At 54.8% G+C, this 15890-nt stretch overlaps 1 protein-coding gene across 2 annotated transcripts in view; it reads left to right on the top strand.

Annotated features, from left to right (window-relative positions):
* ARFGAP3 (ADP ribosylation factor GTPase activating protein 3) overlaps nt 1-7647 on the top strand; it is a 50705-nt gene extending 43058 nt beyond the window's left edge. The window contains exons 14-16 of one of the 2 annotated variants that reach the window (XM_059080918.2): nt 433-523; nt 5229-5350; nt 6545-7647. In XM_059080918.2, the coding sequence (XP_058936901.1) occupies nt 433-523; nt 5229-5350; nt 6545-6562 (231 nt within the window). In that variant the 3' untranslated portion in view covers nt 6563-7647. The remainder of the gene's footprint in view (nt 1-432; nt 524-5228; nt 5351-6544) is intronic. The other variant, XM_067010328.1, reaches the window with a different exon arrangement.
* Nucleotides 7648-15890: the final 8243 nt, after the last annotated feature.

Genomic DNA, 15890 nt, shown 5'->3' with positions numbered 1-15890 from the left:
ATTTCCGAAAGTGTACTGATTTTATTTTGTAGCAGTAGAGATTCCACTAGCATTTGGAGTGTATTTAGAGTTGCCGCTTGGCTATTCTCCACCCACTAAAATCTGCCTTGTTTTAAAGTTGACAGCATTCAAGTTCAGTTAGGAGGTAACTAACGTAAGGCTATTGGGAGAGAGCTTCTTGGAGTGGCCTTTCCTGGCAGCTGGGCGAGAGCAGCACGTGACAGAGCTGTCACTGTCACTCTCCCTCTGGGTTCCCCTCCACTGACCGTCGCTGGCCGTGGCGTCGTGCGTTCATCTGTCTGCTTGTGACCCGCAGGACGTGAGCGCCACGCCGGCCCCCAGCCCAGCCGTGAGAGCTCCACAGTGATTCTTTCTGCAGAATTGCTCGTGGTTCTTGGAGCCTAATGTTTCTTTTCTCCTGGTCTTGTCTAGTTTGAAACCAGGGCTCGGCTGGAGAGGCTTTCGGCAAGTGCCTCCATCAGTTCTGCTGATCTGTTTGACGAGCAGAGGAAGCCGGCCGCAGGTAACGCGGGGAGGGGCAGGCGGGTAACGCGGCTGGTCTCCACCGTGTCCGCGGCATAAATGCATTTTCTCGGGATAGGACTTGTTACTTTTCCAGGATTGTTAGCGGCCATTATGCGATGCTCCTCTGGCCTCTGTAAGTCAGGCAGAGCAGAAGTTATTATCCAGGCTTCGCATGTGAAGAGACCAAGTCCTGGAATTTAAGTGATGTCCCCAAAGTCACCCGGCATGTCGTCTCCCTGAACCGTCGTCACGGGCGGTGGGGTGCCCCGCGTGGTGTGAACCTGGTGTCTGGCCCGCAGAGTGTCACAGCCTTGGAGGGGACAGCCCTAGGCTACCGTGTGACGGGACCCACTCCCTAACTGTGAGACCTGGGGGATGTCAGGTCACCTTAGCCTCGGTCTCCTCCTCTGTAAAATGGGTGGGTAATATCCATACCTAATCCCACCGGTTTGTACTGAGGCTGAAATGAGGTCCTTTATGTAAAGTGTCACCTCGGGGTCTGGCACATGGCAGGCCCTCCCAGGCCCCTCCCGCACCCCAGGAGTAGTCAGAGCAGATAGAACAGGTGAGTCCACCAGCCTCCGCCTCCCAGGGGAGACAGAATGGGGCTTTGGACTCGGGCAGGTGGAGAGGGGGGTCCAGACCCCGATGAGGAGACGTCTGGGCTCCCCCAGGGAGTAAGCCTCGGTACACAGGCCCGTCACGGGCGTCCAGAACCAAGCGCCTATCTGCTTGTCCCTCTGACCCTGAGCCGTAGGAAAGCCGTGCTCCAGTCCCAGTCAGCCCCGAGTCAGGCCTCGGGGGTGAGGGGAGGGCCACGTGTCCCCCTCGTGTCACGGCCGACATTCAAGGAGCTCTGAGGTCATTTCAGGAGCCCACTCGTCAGCAGGAGCACCCAAGCAGGGGGGAATCTCCAAGGCCTTCGAGGCCCGGGACCACCTGCACCCCTCGTCTCCAGCCCTGGAGGAGCTGGGCGTGGGCACGGAGGGACCCCACGCGGGCGGCCGCTGGGCCTTGCAGCCACAGGGAACAACTGTTTTCCGAGTCCAGAGAGAAACAGCCTCAACAGAGAAGGTCATGGGGGAGACCCGAATGCCTGGGGCCTTCTGTGCTGGGGTTTGGGGGGCGTTTCAAGAGCCACCGTGGCCCCCGGGGTGACGCGGGCACTGCCAGGCTGCTGTGCTGCAGCGAGAGGGAGAGTTCTAGCCAGGGGAGTGGACCAGAGACGTGTGGCCCCCGGGCAGGGAGCGTCCTAGGCCGCCCTCTGGCCTTAAGCAGGAGGAGCTGCGTTCTGACCCCTGGTTCCAGCACCGGCTTGGGGCAGGCATGGCTCACGAACTTGTGTTCTCATATGCGAACCGAACCTTCGGTGTCCTGGCCTCTCGTCAGGGCCCTTCCTTGCGCGGCCGCCCCTGGCAGCGGGTGCTCGGCTCCTGTGGAGGTCTCCCAGGGTCCCGCCTCCGCCACCCCACCCCACCCCACCCCCGTGAGTCAGTGCTGGGCCACCTCATGGGCGCCCTGGCTCAGGGGCAGGGCGGTCCAGAGAACCTAAAAGGTTGAAACTCACCCCTGGCTGTGTGTGTTTTGTAATTCAAGTTACTGGAAGTTTCACTCTGAAACATTATTGTTTGTTTAAAAAGCCTTTCAGAGATCAAATGAGCAGCCTTTCCTATTGTTGAAGGAAGGTTGCAGCCAGCGATGACGTTTACCTTCCTGTCACACCCTTTCAGAGGACAGAGGTCTTTTGATGTTTTTTGGCCCTCTGTGGGTCCCAGACAAGCTCCCGTCCTGGGGACTCGCAGCTGCGATAGGACCATCCCGGGGAGCGAGGCTGCCCAGGGGCCCTCAGCCCCTCCCCAGCGGCCGCGGTCCTGCTCACAGCGCCTGCCCTCCCTCCCCCTCCCTCCTCCATCCCAAACCCAGCCGGTCCAGACCACAATTACCCTCATTCTGCATCTCTCATCAGATGCCTTTACTAACTGTTCTAAGTGCAAGCGCATTGAACAATTCTCATTAAATATTTACTTTGGGGCTTCCCTGGTGGCTCAGTGGTTGAGGTCCCCGCCTGCCGGATGCAGGGGACGCGGGTTGGTGCCCCGGCCCGGGAGGATCCCACGTGCCGCGGAGCGGCTGGGCCCGTGAGCCATGGCCGCTGAGCCTGCGCGTCCGGAGCCTGTGCTCTGCAATGGGAGAGGCCGCAACAGTGAGAGGCCCGCGTACCGCAACAAACAAACAAACAAAATTTACTTTTTATTTAGAGTGCATTTCAGCAAAGAGCAGAAGCTGGTTTTAAGAGAGTATTTTGTGTTCCTTATCTTAAATGTTTCCCCATCCGTGAAATATCAGTGCCACTGGGTAGATCACCTTTATAATTTCTTCAGGGTTAAGGGGAAGATAGCTCCGAATTAGAAATGCTTCCTGATGAAGTGAAATACTTCCTGGGGGCGTGCTTTAACCCTGGCTTTGCTCGGACCTTCCGTGGTCTTGGAGGGAGTGGATGAGGAGTGCATGTAAGCATCTGCAGCTGGCACAGTGTCCGTCCCTGCCGTCACTCCAGAGTAGGGTCAGTTGGGGGACAGGGGACGGCCATCGCTGGGCACTGCCTCAGAGGGAGCCACTCAGGCTCAGAGGGAACCAGATGACCGAGCAGAGGTGGCTTTGTTCTTTGTTGAGAGCAGCGTCGCAACAAAAGAAGCTGGAAACCCAGCTTGCCCCTCTGGTGTATTTCTTTCCAAACCCTGATTCTGATCATTTGAGTCTGAACAGGGCCAGCCGGGAAGCCCCGGGCGCTGCGGACGGACACCTCTGTCCGGGCTCGGTGCACGCTGCCCAGGGTCGTAGGGGCTCGTGGCGCGTTTGCTGTTGTCCCTGGGTCTCGAGACTCCCCGGAGGCACCTCGGCCACTCTCTCCTGTCCTCCTGGCTCCGGCCCGGGGTCCAGGAGCCTGGCCTCTTTGGGCCTGTCGGCCTCCGAAGCACTGACTTCAGTCGGCCGTCAGGCGGTTTTGTTTGGTGATTTGCTGAGCGTGTTTGTCACACGTCACAGCTGTGCGGTGCTGTCGCCAACCAGGTTCAGTTACAGAGACCGGAGTCTTGTCAACCTGAGCGAAAAGAAGGGGCGTCTGTGCGCCCGAGTGGAGCAGCCACCGCGGCGCTTTGGTTCCACGTTAAACCTCCTGCCTCGGCGGTGCTCTCCTCTTTCAACGTTTCTCGAGTTGGAAGCTTGTAAGCGGAGGCGCTTCTGCTGAGGTCACCCTCCGCTGACCGCTGGGGCGCAGCTCCCCCGCCACTCCGGACCTCGCCACGCCACGGAGCAGCTGTGACTCTGGCCCTTCGCGCCCAGGATGTCACACGAGCTCCTCATTTCCCCTCAGATTCCTCTCACCGGCCGGTAGCACCACTGTGCTGGGCTTTGAACCCAAGTCCCGTCACCGGGCTGGGCTGTCGCTCTGTCATTGGCAAAGGGCTCCAAGACTCTAAAATGTCACCCAGAGGCAGAGAGGAGAAGCAGCCGCACCTGGGGCCCCGCCCCGAGTGCTGGGCACGCGACGGCGCGGGGGGAGACGCGCTGTCTCTCCTGGGTGGCGTCCGTGCTGGAGGGTAAACGTGTGCCTCCCGTTTGGCTCTGGGAAAGGGACCTGGCTTCTGCCGCTGCTGAAGGGCAGGCGGGTGTAGCGTGACCTGCGGAGCCGCGGGGCAGCCGGGCCGGCTCCCCGGAGGGTCTGCAGGGCTTGCGTTCTCTCACAAAGTCTGAGCCCCTCCGGCCCCTTATCACAGCTGTGTGACAAAAGTGCGCCACAAAAGCCCATCGGTCGGCTCTAGGGACCCCTTTATGTGTGGCGACTCTGACGCGCTTCACCCGTGTGCAGTATGCTGCCGTCTGTGTTGGGACAACCAAACTTCAGCAGCAGAAACCCAGCCGACGGCGGCCTCGCTGAGGGTGAGGGCTCGGCCCCGACCTGGGAGCGCTGGCAGTGCGCTTGGCCCTGCTCAGTCGGCAGGCAGCCCCACCCACCCGTCTGCCTTTCCTCCGGCGGTGAGCCTCCTCCCGCACTGCCAGAGGCTTCCTCCTTCCCTCCTGGAGGAGGGAGTGGGAGGGGGTGGCCCTAGTCACAGACAGCTGCAGCGGCGTCCCCACCAGTAACCCCAGAGCGAGCAAACGGCTCCCCTCCCTTGAGGATGCGGGAATCCAGCAAGGCTCTGATTGGCTAGGTCCGGGTCACGTGCCCACGCGTGGTTTAGGGAGCTGGGGGAGAGACCTCCCGCAGAGGAAGGGAGGAGGGCTTTGACCAAAAGCGGGAAGGGATGCCAGAGTCCAAAAAACCTACAGATGCCCGCCCATCTGCCATTTCCTGAGTACTTCTCTGTCAGGTCTTGTATTAAGTGCCTGGAGGAAACGGGGGCCCAGAGAGGGTAAGGAACCTCTCCAAAGGCACACAGCTTGGAAGTGGCAGTGCCAATATTTGAACCCGTGGTGATCCTAAGACCTAGTGCTGCCTCTTCTCTCACCGTGGCGTCTTGCAGGTGCTTCGTGGTAGGGGCTGGCGCTGAAACCCACCACAGGCTCCTTTTCCCTTAACCGCAGCCGCTGCCTATGGGCAGCTGGAGGGGAGGGGGGCCGAGTTCTCCAAAGCCATCGGGTCCCTGGGCACTGGCTGTGCCATCCCCGCGGTAGTGACGAGCCAGCGTCTGCTCTGTGTGCAGGAAACTACAACCTCACGAGCATGCTGCCCACGGCCCCCGACATGGCCCAGTTTAAGCAGGGAGTGAGATCCGTTGCTGGAAAGCTCTCCGTCTTTGCTAACGGAGTCATGACTTCGATTCAGGTTAGTGAAACGGGGATGACGTTAACTGAGTTCGATGGTGGGTTCATAGTTTTGAAAATGAGATTTGGACCACTCGTCAGTTGCTGGAAAATTAGATTTTATATTATTGATTTATATGTTTGCTACAGTGTAACCCAGGACATCATGAAAACCAGAAATTATAGTTTCATATTTGTTTAAATTTTCTAATTTATGACTCTAGAGGAATTGTTACAGGAATTGTCATGATCGTGACCTACTTTTTTCCTATATTGAAACAGAAATATTAAGAAGAAAATAAAAAATTACCCATAATCCCACCTCACAGGGCAGACTTCCGTTAATATTTTGGTTTATTCTATTTCCATTCTAGATTTCTGTGCGTACCTGTTTAAAATTTTTAAAGGATTATATTGTGTCTGTGGTTTTGCATCCTCTTTTTTCTTCACGATGTTTTGTTATGAGCGCTTCCGTGTAGTTAAAAAGTCTTCAGAAACCACATTCTGTTGAGTGAAAATAGATGTAATTTATTTAAATATTCCCCGAGTTGGGTATTTAGATTGTATTTCAGTCTTTTAAATGAGGCAAGAGTGGAACATGCTCGTGTATAGCGCTTTAAGGCTGGCTCTGATTATACGAAGGCTATTTTGTGAACCTTCCTGCTTACGTCACGTTATTTTAGGACGCTGTTATTAACGTCAAACACGGCTGTAGGGAGTAGGACCTAATCGACATGGACTCTGCTGCCTTTAAAGGGGGCTCCCGGGCTGGGGAGGTGCCCCCACTATGGAGCGTTCCTCGGCCCTGGGGCTCCTGCTGTTGGTGACACAACCTTTGGTTAGAATTCGCAGAGCCCTTTCACGTCCCTTAGGTCAGCCGAGCCCACATCAGTCTGTCCGCGGAGGTGACATCCCTGTTTTTTATAGATGATCATCCCCAGTTTATGGATTGAAAAACAGAGGCACAGAGAGGTTAAGGTGCTCCTGCAAGATCACTCAGCTGAACCAGAATTTCAGGGTTCCTCTGTCCCCCCATCACACCTGCCCCCTGGAGGGCTCACCACGGGGCCCTGCACCCCTCACCGTCCTTGCCACAGCCCAGGGGCCGCAGCGTGGCGGGCGCGGGTTTCCGTCGCTGCGGCACCCGTTTTGGTGGTGCTGAGAATGAGGAACTGGCGCTGATAGTCGTAAACTTTCGTGTTGGTTCTTTCTGTAGGATCGCTATGGTTCTTAATACTGGCGTTGCGATATGTATTTCCTGGAGAAATTCCTCTTTAAATGAACCAGTGACCACATCACAGACTGCAGTGAAGACCAGCCAGTCTTGTGGATTGTTTTGCTACTTTTTCACAGGGTATACATACATTACTGATTTTTAATATTTCTTTTGAGAAACTGTTATTTTTGATGTAGTAGAAGCTTCCTTGCGATTTCTGTTTTGCGTGACTTCCTGTACACACCTTCCTTCTGGCATATCCGTGCACACCCCTGCTTTATTTCCTTGGACTCGCTGGTTCCAACAGCTGTGGGTCTGGAAAGAAGGGCTCCTCCACCTCTCCTTGGGGGCCGAGGGGTCTCAGTGCTGGGAGGCTCACGGGCTGAGGGTTACCAGCATCAGCTGATACGAGAAGGGCCTGGAGAAACAAAATTCACCACATATATTTCGTTAAAAGGGGAACAAAGAATAAAAACAAAAGACCAAAAATGGCTGGTGTCTAATTTGACAGATTGCTTCATTTATATTTCCACATATTAAGGTGATTTCAAAATAATGTTTCAAGATGTCTGTCCCTTTGAAATTGTTTATTTTGGATGGTCGATAAATATAAAAATAATTTTCAGTGAGTGCTTTTAACAGCCTAAGCTTCTGCACTGCCAAGCAAATTAATCTTTTGACAAGGCGTTGCTGTTTGAATTTATGAGAAATGTAAGATGAGAACTCCCTAAGTGCATTTATAAATCGATACAGTGTACAGAAGCAAAAATGAATAAGGTAAGAAGACACACCCACAGAAAATATTCCAGTACATGGGAAAATAGTCATCGTAATTGGGTAGTTTTCTTAACATTTTTTATCTTAATCTTGGTTTTCAAAAAATTACAGAATGTGTACAAATGAAAGAAAGAAAAATAATTTGGCTGTGTTTTAGACAGCGTTAGAATATATTGTTCAGCACAGTAAAATATATTTGAAATTTGATGAACCAGAAATGTGGTTTCAACTGAATGTTTTGTGAATTTTTCTTAAAAGCTCAACTTTGTAGACTTCTAAATATAATAAACAGTTGCGGCAGATTGTGTTGCCTACTTTTTATTTTTAACGAGAGCTTTCCTAATGAATCGTAAATCAGGGCCCGTGGTGTAACATTGGTGCGCACGTGATTAGCACGTAATTCCAGATGGGTCTGTTTTTAGTGTGTGTGTGTGTGTGTGTGTGTGTGTGGCCTGAGGTGCAGCTGTCCTGAACTGAGGTGTTGTGCATAGCGCCGGAGCAGGGCGGGAGCCCTTGTTGGAAGTGAGGGTGTGCAGGGTGGCGTCTTTCGAGCCCAAAACGCTACTCTAACAAGGTGCCACAGCCCAGGCAGCCTAAACGGTAGAATGTACTTTCTCACAGTCCTGGAGGCGAGAAGTGCAGGGTCAGGGTGGTTTTGGAAAGGACGCTTTCCCTGGCTTGCAGACAGCTGCCTGCTCTTCTGTGTCTCACCCGGCGTTTCCTCGGAGAGAGCCAGAGGTCCCTCTGTTGTCTCTTCCCCTTATTATAAGGGCACAGGCTTGTGGGATCTGGGCCCCTTTAACCTTAATTATCTCCTTAAAGGCCCCATCTCCAAATGTAGTCATGTTGAACTTTAGGGGGACACAATTCCGTCCATAACTGTGTCCATGAGATGCTCCCACACTGAGTTAGCCCTGCTCCAGGCTGGGGCCTGGGCTCAGTCCACCTGCAGGAAACCCTCCGAGCAGGTTATGTTCCCATTTTACGGAGGGAGCGAGTGAGACTCAGTGAAAGGTCCTCCCCCGACTCTGAATGTGGCCTTGCTTTTCTCCATCACTGAGCTTCTTCACACGAAGGGCCTCTGGACCGCAGGGCCAGGGCTGGCAGGAGCCCCCTCTGGGTGGGCTCGCCCCACCTCCCAGCACTACCCGCCCCATGGTGTTTTGTTTCGTAATCAATTTGCATGAGTGCTTCAAATAGTAAAGATGTTAGTTAATAATTGTTTTAACAAATCACATTTGGGACCTGTTGATTAAAAAAGAAAATGGTGGGCTTCCCTGGTGGCGCAGCGGTTAAGAATCCGCCTGCCAATCCAGGGGACATGGGTTCGAGCGCTGGTCCGGGAAGATCCCACATGCTACGGAGCAGCTAAGCCCGTGAGCCACAACCACTGAGACTGCGCTCTGGAGCCCGGGAGCCACAACTACTGAAGCCCACGTGCCACAGCTACTGAAGCCCCCGCACCTAGAGCCAGAGATGCACAACAAGAGAAGCCACCGCAATGAGAAGCCCGTGCACCACAACGAAGAGTAGCCCCCGCTCGCCACAACCAGAGAAAGCCTGCGCACAGCAACGAAGACCCGAAGCAGCCAAAAGTAAAAGTAAATGGTGATATGACAATCCAAGGACCTGAAGGAAACTGGCCAAGACTGGGCTGTAGCGTTAAGCAGTGGTACTTTGAAAAAGATATTTATTACGCTTCTGTTCTTGAGAGCAAAGCCAGCAAGGGCCAGGAATTTCTGTGAAATTAGAAAAAGCAAAGGGAGAGAAAGGGGAAGGGGAAGGGGATGTTTTACCAGAACAAGCTCTCTGTGAGATTGCAGCATTTTCTGATCACCTTGAAGAGCTGTTGCGAATGTAGGTAAATGGAGATGTAGGTGCTGCCTGGAGGGGGCTTTCCCAGTGAGCTTGAACACAACAGTGAGACCACCGGGCTCCCAGGGGGGGTGGGGAGCCTGGGGACCCTGGGTGACGCTGGGGGCCCGAGCAGAGCTGACCCGCAGGCCTCAGACGGACGCCAGGACTCCGGCCAGACTCCCCCTTCCCGCTTGCTCACAGGCAGTTTGAGGCTTCAGGACACCTGTGTCCTTCTCGCCTCTGGACGCTCAGCCTGAACACGTGGCTCCAATGTGACTCTCCCCCCAATCATGCGACGCCCCCTCGGGATCCTGGGGTCCCCTCGCTGGCCCCTTGCAGCTGTCAGCGCCTCCCCCGGGCCTCCACGGTGCCGGGCCCCTCTCGGACCTGGGCCGGCCTCCTGGGTGCTGGCCAGCGTGCCTCCTCCCACCTAAGGCCCCACCCTCAGGTCTTCTTCCCTCTCAGTGACCCCGACCTCCCTTCTAGAAATTGCGGCCCTCCCCCAGACACTTCTGATGCCCCGGTCCTGCTCTCCTTTCGCCTTTTCCCGCAGTTCCCTCCCTCGCCGTGTTTATTGCTTGTGTCTTCCCAGCACCGGTACAACACAAGCGCCCTGAGGACAGGCTTGTTGGTCCGTCTGGTTCGCGGGTTCTGCCAGCACCTAGAACCGAGGCTGGAACACATTTTGAGGAAAGGAATTCCGTCTTCCCAGCCCTGCCCTGCAGAGGGTGATGTGCTAGCGTGACAGGAGATGCTGAAGCGGGGGCTGGGCCGGGCCTCAGGCAGGACGCTGGGGCTCGAACCCTGGACAGACTTAACCCGGCACCACTAACCCTGTGCCACCATCCCTGTTTGAGGCACATTTTCCGGCCATCTCGTTTGGGTTTGTTTACGACGCTTTCCCCGCCCACACCCCCAAGAGCCCGGCAGGCCCACTGCCGTAAAAAGCAGGGTGCTAAGGTGGCCAGACGGGTGACAACCTCCCAGGACACACAGTGGGCAGGGGCAGCGGCCTAAGAGGATTCGGGAAGCCCGGCGTCGGGGTCTGGGTCTGCCACTGGGACTCAGGGTGACCGTGACCTCCGAGGGTTGGACCCTGAGGCCCCAGCCCCCACCCCCCGCAGCGGTGCTCCTGCGCTCAGGATGTGGGGTCACTGACCTTCCTCCCAGACCTGAAAACTGCTCTGCTCTCTGGTTAGGCGGCTCAGACACCCTTGTTTGCACTGAGTCATGTGACCGATCTGCAAAGGCACCTGTGCTCTCTCCCGTGCCTCCCATCCCGGCTCCGTTTTCCTCTATTTGTAGTTCTTATCGTTCTGCCCGCCCAGGTCATTTGTCTCGCTGAAAACAGCAGCGCGGCGGCAGGAAGGCCAGCCGTGGGCCCGGCCTGGACAGGTGGATGGACAGACGGACGGAGACACCGGGGGTACCTCTGACCACACAGGCTCCTCCCCTGGCCGCCACCCTCTGTGCTGGTCCCTCTCCGGGGCCCGAGGCGCCGGGTCCTGGGGGCCCCCTGCCCGCTGCGTGTCCCAGCTTTGCCCTGAGGATTTGGTGCTGGCTCCCCACGCCCGGGTCACCCTTTTCCTACCCCATCCCCACCCAGCTGCCTGCACCAGACGTGAGCTCAGTATTCGGGGCGCCCAGTTCCTCTCTTGCACTCTCTGACCGTCCTGGCGGCTGGGCCACTGTGCCCTCGTCTGCACCACACGCCGCAGGTGTGGGCACTGGCCTCCCTTTGGGCAGCGCAGACGGCCCCGGGCCGCGTGGGGCTCAGGCGCCCGGGGCTCGGCCTGAGTTTAGGTGAACTCTGCTGGGCATTCGAGTCCACCCCTCCTCCCTCACACCGACCCCTGCGACCCCTCACATGCGGGCAGCCTCCCCCCCTCGCCTCCCCAGCGCACCCGCGCCTGGTCCTCCAAGGACCGCGGGCGCCTCGGTGAGAGCGGCCCCTGCCAGGCCCCCGCCCGGCTGCTCTGGCCGCCCTGCTGCCGCCCCCACTTCCACATGCGGACAGCCAGTGCAGAGCCTCCTTCCCACGTGCGCCCCACCCCACGGCCTCCCCCGAGCTGAGCCCCCGCCGTCCCCGGCGGGGGGGCTCTGCAGCCCGGGGGCCCTTCCTCCAGCCTCGCTTACACACAGAGGCCCTCCTGTGCCCCCAGCTCGCGCCCTCCACCAGCTCCCTCAGGGTGGTCCGCAGACCCCTCGGGCCTCCTCCCTGCCGGCCCCCCGCGGGCCCAGGGCCAGCCAGGCTCTGTCTCTCCTCCGGGCCTTTCCCCAGCGGCGGCCTCTGCTGGGAATAACCCTCGCGGGTGGGTGGCGGTTAAGAGCTCGTTCGGGAGGTGAACAGGCTACACGAGGGGCGATGACAGTCTCACCGCTTCATCGTCCAAATGGGGAGGAGAGCAGGGCCCCCCCCCGCCTCGCGGGCGATGGGAGGAACCACGGGAAGTGCGTGAGGCGCCTAGTGGGGCCCCCCTGCACACAGTAGGCCTGCGGCTTGGGGGAGGCCCCCGAAGGTAGGTAAGGCATCCCTGCCTTTCTTCACTTAGAAAGCACGGAGGCACGGAGTGTGTGCTCAGGTCACACGGGTAAATGCAGGTATGGGGGGTGCCAGCCTGGGGTCCCCCTCTGCACGGCGGCCTCGCTGAAGGTTACGTGCAGAACAGCACAGTTAGCTCTGAAAATCATCTTAAAATTGGTCATATGGTAGCCTGATCAGGGTCACCTTGATTATTTTAAACACACAGCAGGATGGATTTTCACAAGTGACGCCCCCATAAAACCAGCACCAGAAAGTCTCCTTGGGCCCCTTCCCAATCATTATCTCCCATCGTGAGGTCTTCGTAAACCGCAATCAGCATTGCCTGTTTTGTTCTTTTTTGTGCGTCTACATTTTCTCGCTCAATATTGTATTGGTGGGCTTTGTCCACAAGGTTGTTGGGGTGTTGTGATTTGCTCATTTTCAGCGCTACTTTAACATTTTGTGAATACACCACGGGTGTGTACCCATCCTCTTGTTGAGACTTTTGGGTTGTTTCTGGTTTGGGGTTATTATGAATGAAGCTGCCATGAACATTCAGGTATGAGATTTGGGGGGGGAACATCTGTGCATTTTCTGTCGTACGTACCTAGGGGTGGAACTGCTAGGTCATGGGGTGTGTGTCTTCGGAAGATACTGCCAAAATGTTTTCCAAAGAGGCTGTAACCATGGGCACACTCACCAGCAGCGTGGGTGTCCCAGTTCCTCCCCCTCCACAGTCTCACCGGCAGTGAGTGACGTCTGTCTTTTCACTCAAAACCTGCTGGCGGGTGAACAGTGCTATGATGTAGCAGCATACCTTTAACCTCGTTCCTTGATGACTAAACACATCTGCATGTCCACGCTTTTATTACTGACCTTTTCCAGATCCTCTTCTGTGAAGTCATTCGCTCCTGTTTTTTTTTTTTGGTTTTTTTTTTTTTGTTGTTGTTGTTGTTGTTGTACGTGGGCCTCTCACTGTTGTGGCCTCTCCCGTTGCGGGGCACAGGCTCCGGACGCGCAGGCTCAGCGGCCATGGCTCACGGGCCCAGCCGCTCCGCGGCATGTGGGATCTTCCCGGACCGGGGCACGAACCCGTATCCCCTGCATCGGCAGGCGGATTCTCAACCACTGCGCCACCAGGGAAGCCCCTCGCTCCTGTTTTGATTTTCTTTATCATATTGATTTGTAGGAGTTTCCTATATATTCTAGATACAGACCTTTGTCATAAATTTATATTGCAAATATCTTTTTTCTTAATTAATTAATTTATTTATTTTTGGCTGTGCTGAGTCTTTGTTGCTGCACGTGGGCTTTCTCTAGTTGCAGAGAGCAGGGTAGCACTACTCTTTGTTGCGGTGCACGGGCTTCTCATTGCGGTGGCTTCTCTTGTTGTGGAGAACTGGCTCTAGGTGCGTGAGCTTCAGTAGTTTGGCACACGGGCTCAGTAGTTGTGGCTTGCGGGCTCGCGGGCTCTAGAGCGCAGGCTCAGTAGTTGTGGTGCACAGGCTTAGTTGCTCTGTAGCATGTGGGATCTTCCCGGACCAGGGATCGAACCCGTGTCCCCTGCACTGGCAGGCGGATTCTTAACCACTGCGCCGCCAGGGAAGTTCTATGTTGCAAATGTCTTTTCCCACTCTGTGTGTTTGTTACCTTTTTCTCTCTCTTAATGAACAGAAATTCTTAATTTTAGTGTAGCCTAATTTATCAATCATTTCATTTATGGTTAGCGCTTTTTGTGTCCTCTTTAAGAAGGCTTTGCATAACCCAATAAAGATATTCCCTTGTTTTCTTCTAGAAGCTTTGTTCGCTTTTCTCATTGTTTGATTCTCAATACACTGGGAGTTGACATTTATGTGTGGTATGGATGTTACCAAATTCAGGTTTGGCTGCTTGTTGTTCAAGAATCCAATACTGATAGGACTTCCCTGGTGGTCCAGTGGTTAAGAATCTGAGCTTCCAGTGCAGGGGGCATGTGTTTGATCCCTGGTTGGGGAACTAAGATCCCACCTGCCATGCGGGCACAGCCCAAAAAAAAAAAAAAGAAGAAAGAAAGAATTCAGTACTTAGAGACAAGTGTTGGGTAAAAGAAAAGATAGCTTTATTGAGGAAACTTGGAATCCTGGGGAGAAGGTGCAGTCATGTCCCAAAGAAGCAACTCCCCTTTGTTGATCAAGGGGCAAGAGTTTTTTTGTTTTGTTTTGTTTTTTAAATATTTATTTATTTATTTGTGCTGGGCCTTAGTTGCGGCAGGTGGGCTCCTTAGTTGTGGCACGCAAACTTTTAGTTGCGGCATTCATGTGGGATCTAGTTCCCTGACCAGGGATCCAACCTGGGCCCCCTGCATTGGGAGTGCAGAGTCTTAACCACTGCGCCACCAGGGACGTCCCGAGGGGCAAGAGTTTTTAAAGGCGAATTTCAGGGGTGCACAGGCAGAGGTGTAGGGAGGCTACGTGCAGAACAGCACAGTCAGCTCTGAAAATCATCTTAAAATTGGTCATGTGGTAGTCTGATCACGGTCATCTTGATTATTTTAAACACAGTAATCTTCAGTTTCAAGGTCGGTTTGTTCTCATTTCCTTGAGGCCAGTTCCCTGAATTGTGTAAGATGGAGCAGCTTATGTCATGGCTACAGCCTGGTCATCATGTAGTTAACTCCTTCCCCCTGGTGGGGGTTTCAGTACCTAAAAAAGAGCGCAGAGAATGCAGCTCAGAATATTATCTAAAGCCCTTGAGGAGGAACTAAAGGTCCTTGACTTTGTTTAATGACTAAACTAATATTAATTTGTCTTGTTTGACTATTTTCCTTTGCTTCTGTATTTTTCATTTTTCTGATTAAATGTATTGTTTGACTAAAGTTTTTCTACAGACAAGAGGCAGGCAGAGGACTTTGCAGGGGTGGTTCTGTCCTAGGAAGGCCCCATAGGGTCCTGCTCCCTTACATGGGGAATGGTGTTGAAACTCACTTATATCCATATGGATATCCCATTGACTCAACACCATTTATTAAAGCCGTATGTTATTGTTACTATTGTTAGTTTTTGAACTCTTACATGTTATTTCTCTTGTTTGAACAATTGTGAGGGCTTCCCTGGTGGCACAGTGGTTAAGAATCCTCCTGCCGACGCAGGGGACACGGGTTCGAGCCGTGTCCGGGAAGATGCCACATGCCGCGGAGCAACTAAGCCCATGAGCCACAACTACTGAGCCCACGAGCCACAACTATTGAGCCTGCGTGCCGCAACTACCGAAGCCCACGCACCTAGAGCCCGTGCTCCACAACAAGAGAAGACACGGCAATGAGAAGCCCGCGCGCCGCAACGAAGAGTAGCCCCCGCTCGCCGCAACTAGAGAAAGCCCGCGCGCAGCAACGGAGACCCAGTGCAGCCAAACGTAAACAAATAAATAAATAAATTTATAAAACACACACACACATAATTAAGAATCTTCTTAAAATTTCCCTTAAAACTGAAGGACCACACCTGTGCTGGAAGGACAAGCAGGGCCTAGGCAGCTGCTACCCTGAAATCGGCCCCATTTGCTGAGCCCTGCGGCGTGGCTGGCCCTGCCCGGGCCTCGCCTGTGATGCACTATCGTCCGCATTCTGCTGCGGGGGAGACAGAGGCTCGGGAGCCAGGGCACCGGCCCGCAGCACACGGCTAGTACTCCCACGGCAGAGCTGGGATTTGAATCCAGACAGATCCAGCCCCGTGGCTGTTTTGAAGGAGAACATGGTAATGACGATGTGCATTTGAGGTGACTTTACAGTTCTCAGAGCGCCCTGCAACCAGAGAGGGGCTGTGACTCTGGTCCACTGTTCCCGGCTGGCTCCGGCTGGAGGACAGGGTCTCGGAGCCCACAGAGGAAGGCGAACCCACCTGCGGAGGGGACATAGTTCAGGGTGGCTGTAGCTGAGACATTCCTGGGGCTTCCTGGAGGAGATGCAGGCCAGGGTTTGGAGGGTAGGGGTCGTGGTGGTAAGAGAGGCTCCCTGGAACTCACCCAGAAGACCGAAGGCGCTTCGGAAATGGCAGGAGTACGCCTCGATGATTTCTTCCTCTTACTCATCAGACCAGGAAGATCCAGCCATGGATTAGGAGACATCATTGGTATTTGATCTGCTTGTCTTATCCGTTTGGAGAGCGACGCAGCAAGGGAATCTGCCAGAACTGGAGCCAGATGCCCAGATCA

Source organism: Kogia breviceps, chromosome 12, assembly GCF_026419965.1.
Source record: "Kogia breviceps isolate mKogBre1 chromosome 12, mKogBre1 haplotype 1, whole genome shotgun sequence".
NCBI classification, from domain to species: Eukaryota; Metazoa; Chordata; class Mammalia; order Artiodactyla; family Physeteridae; genus Kogia; species Kogia breviceps.
This window is presented reverse-complemented; position numbering and strand designations above follow the sequence as displayed.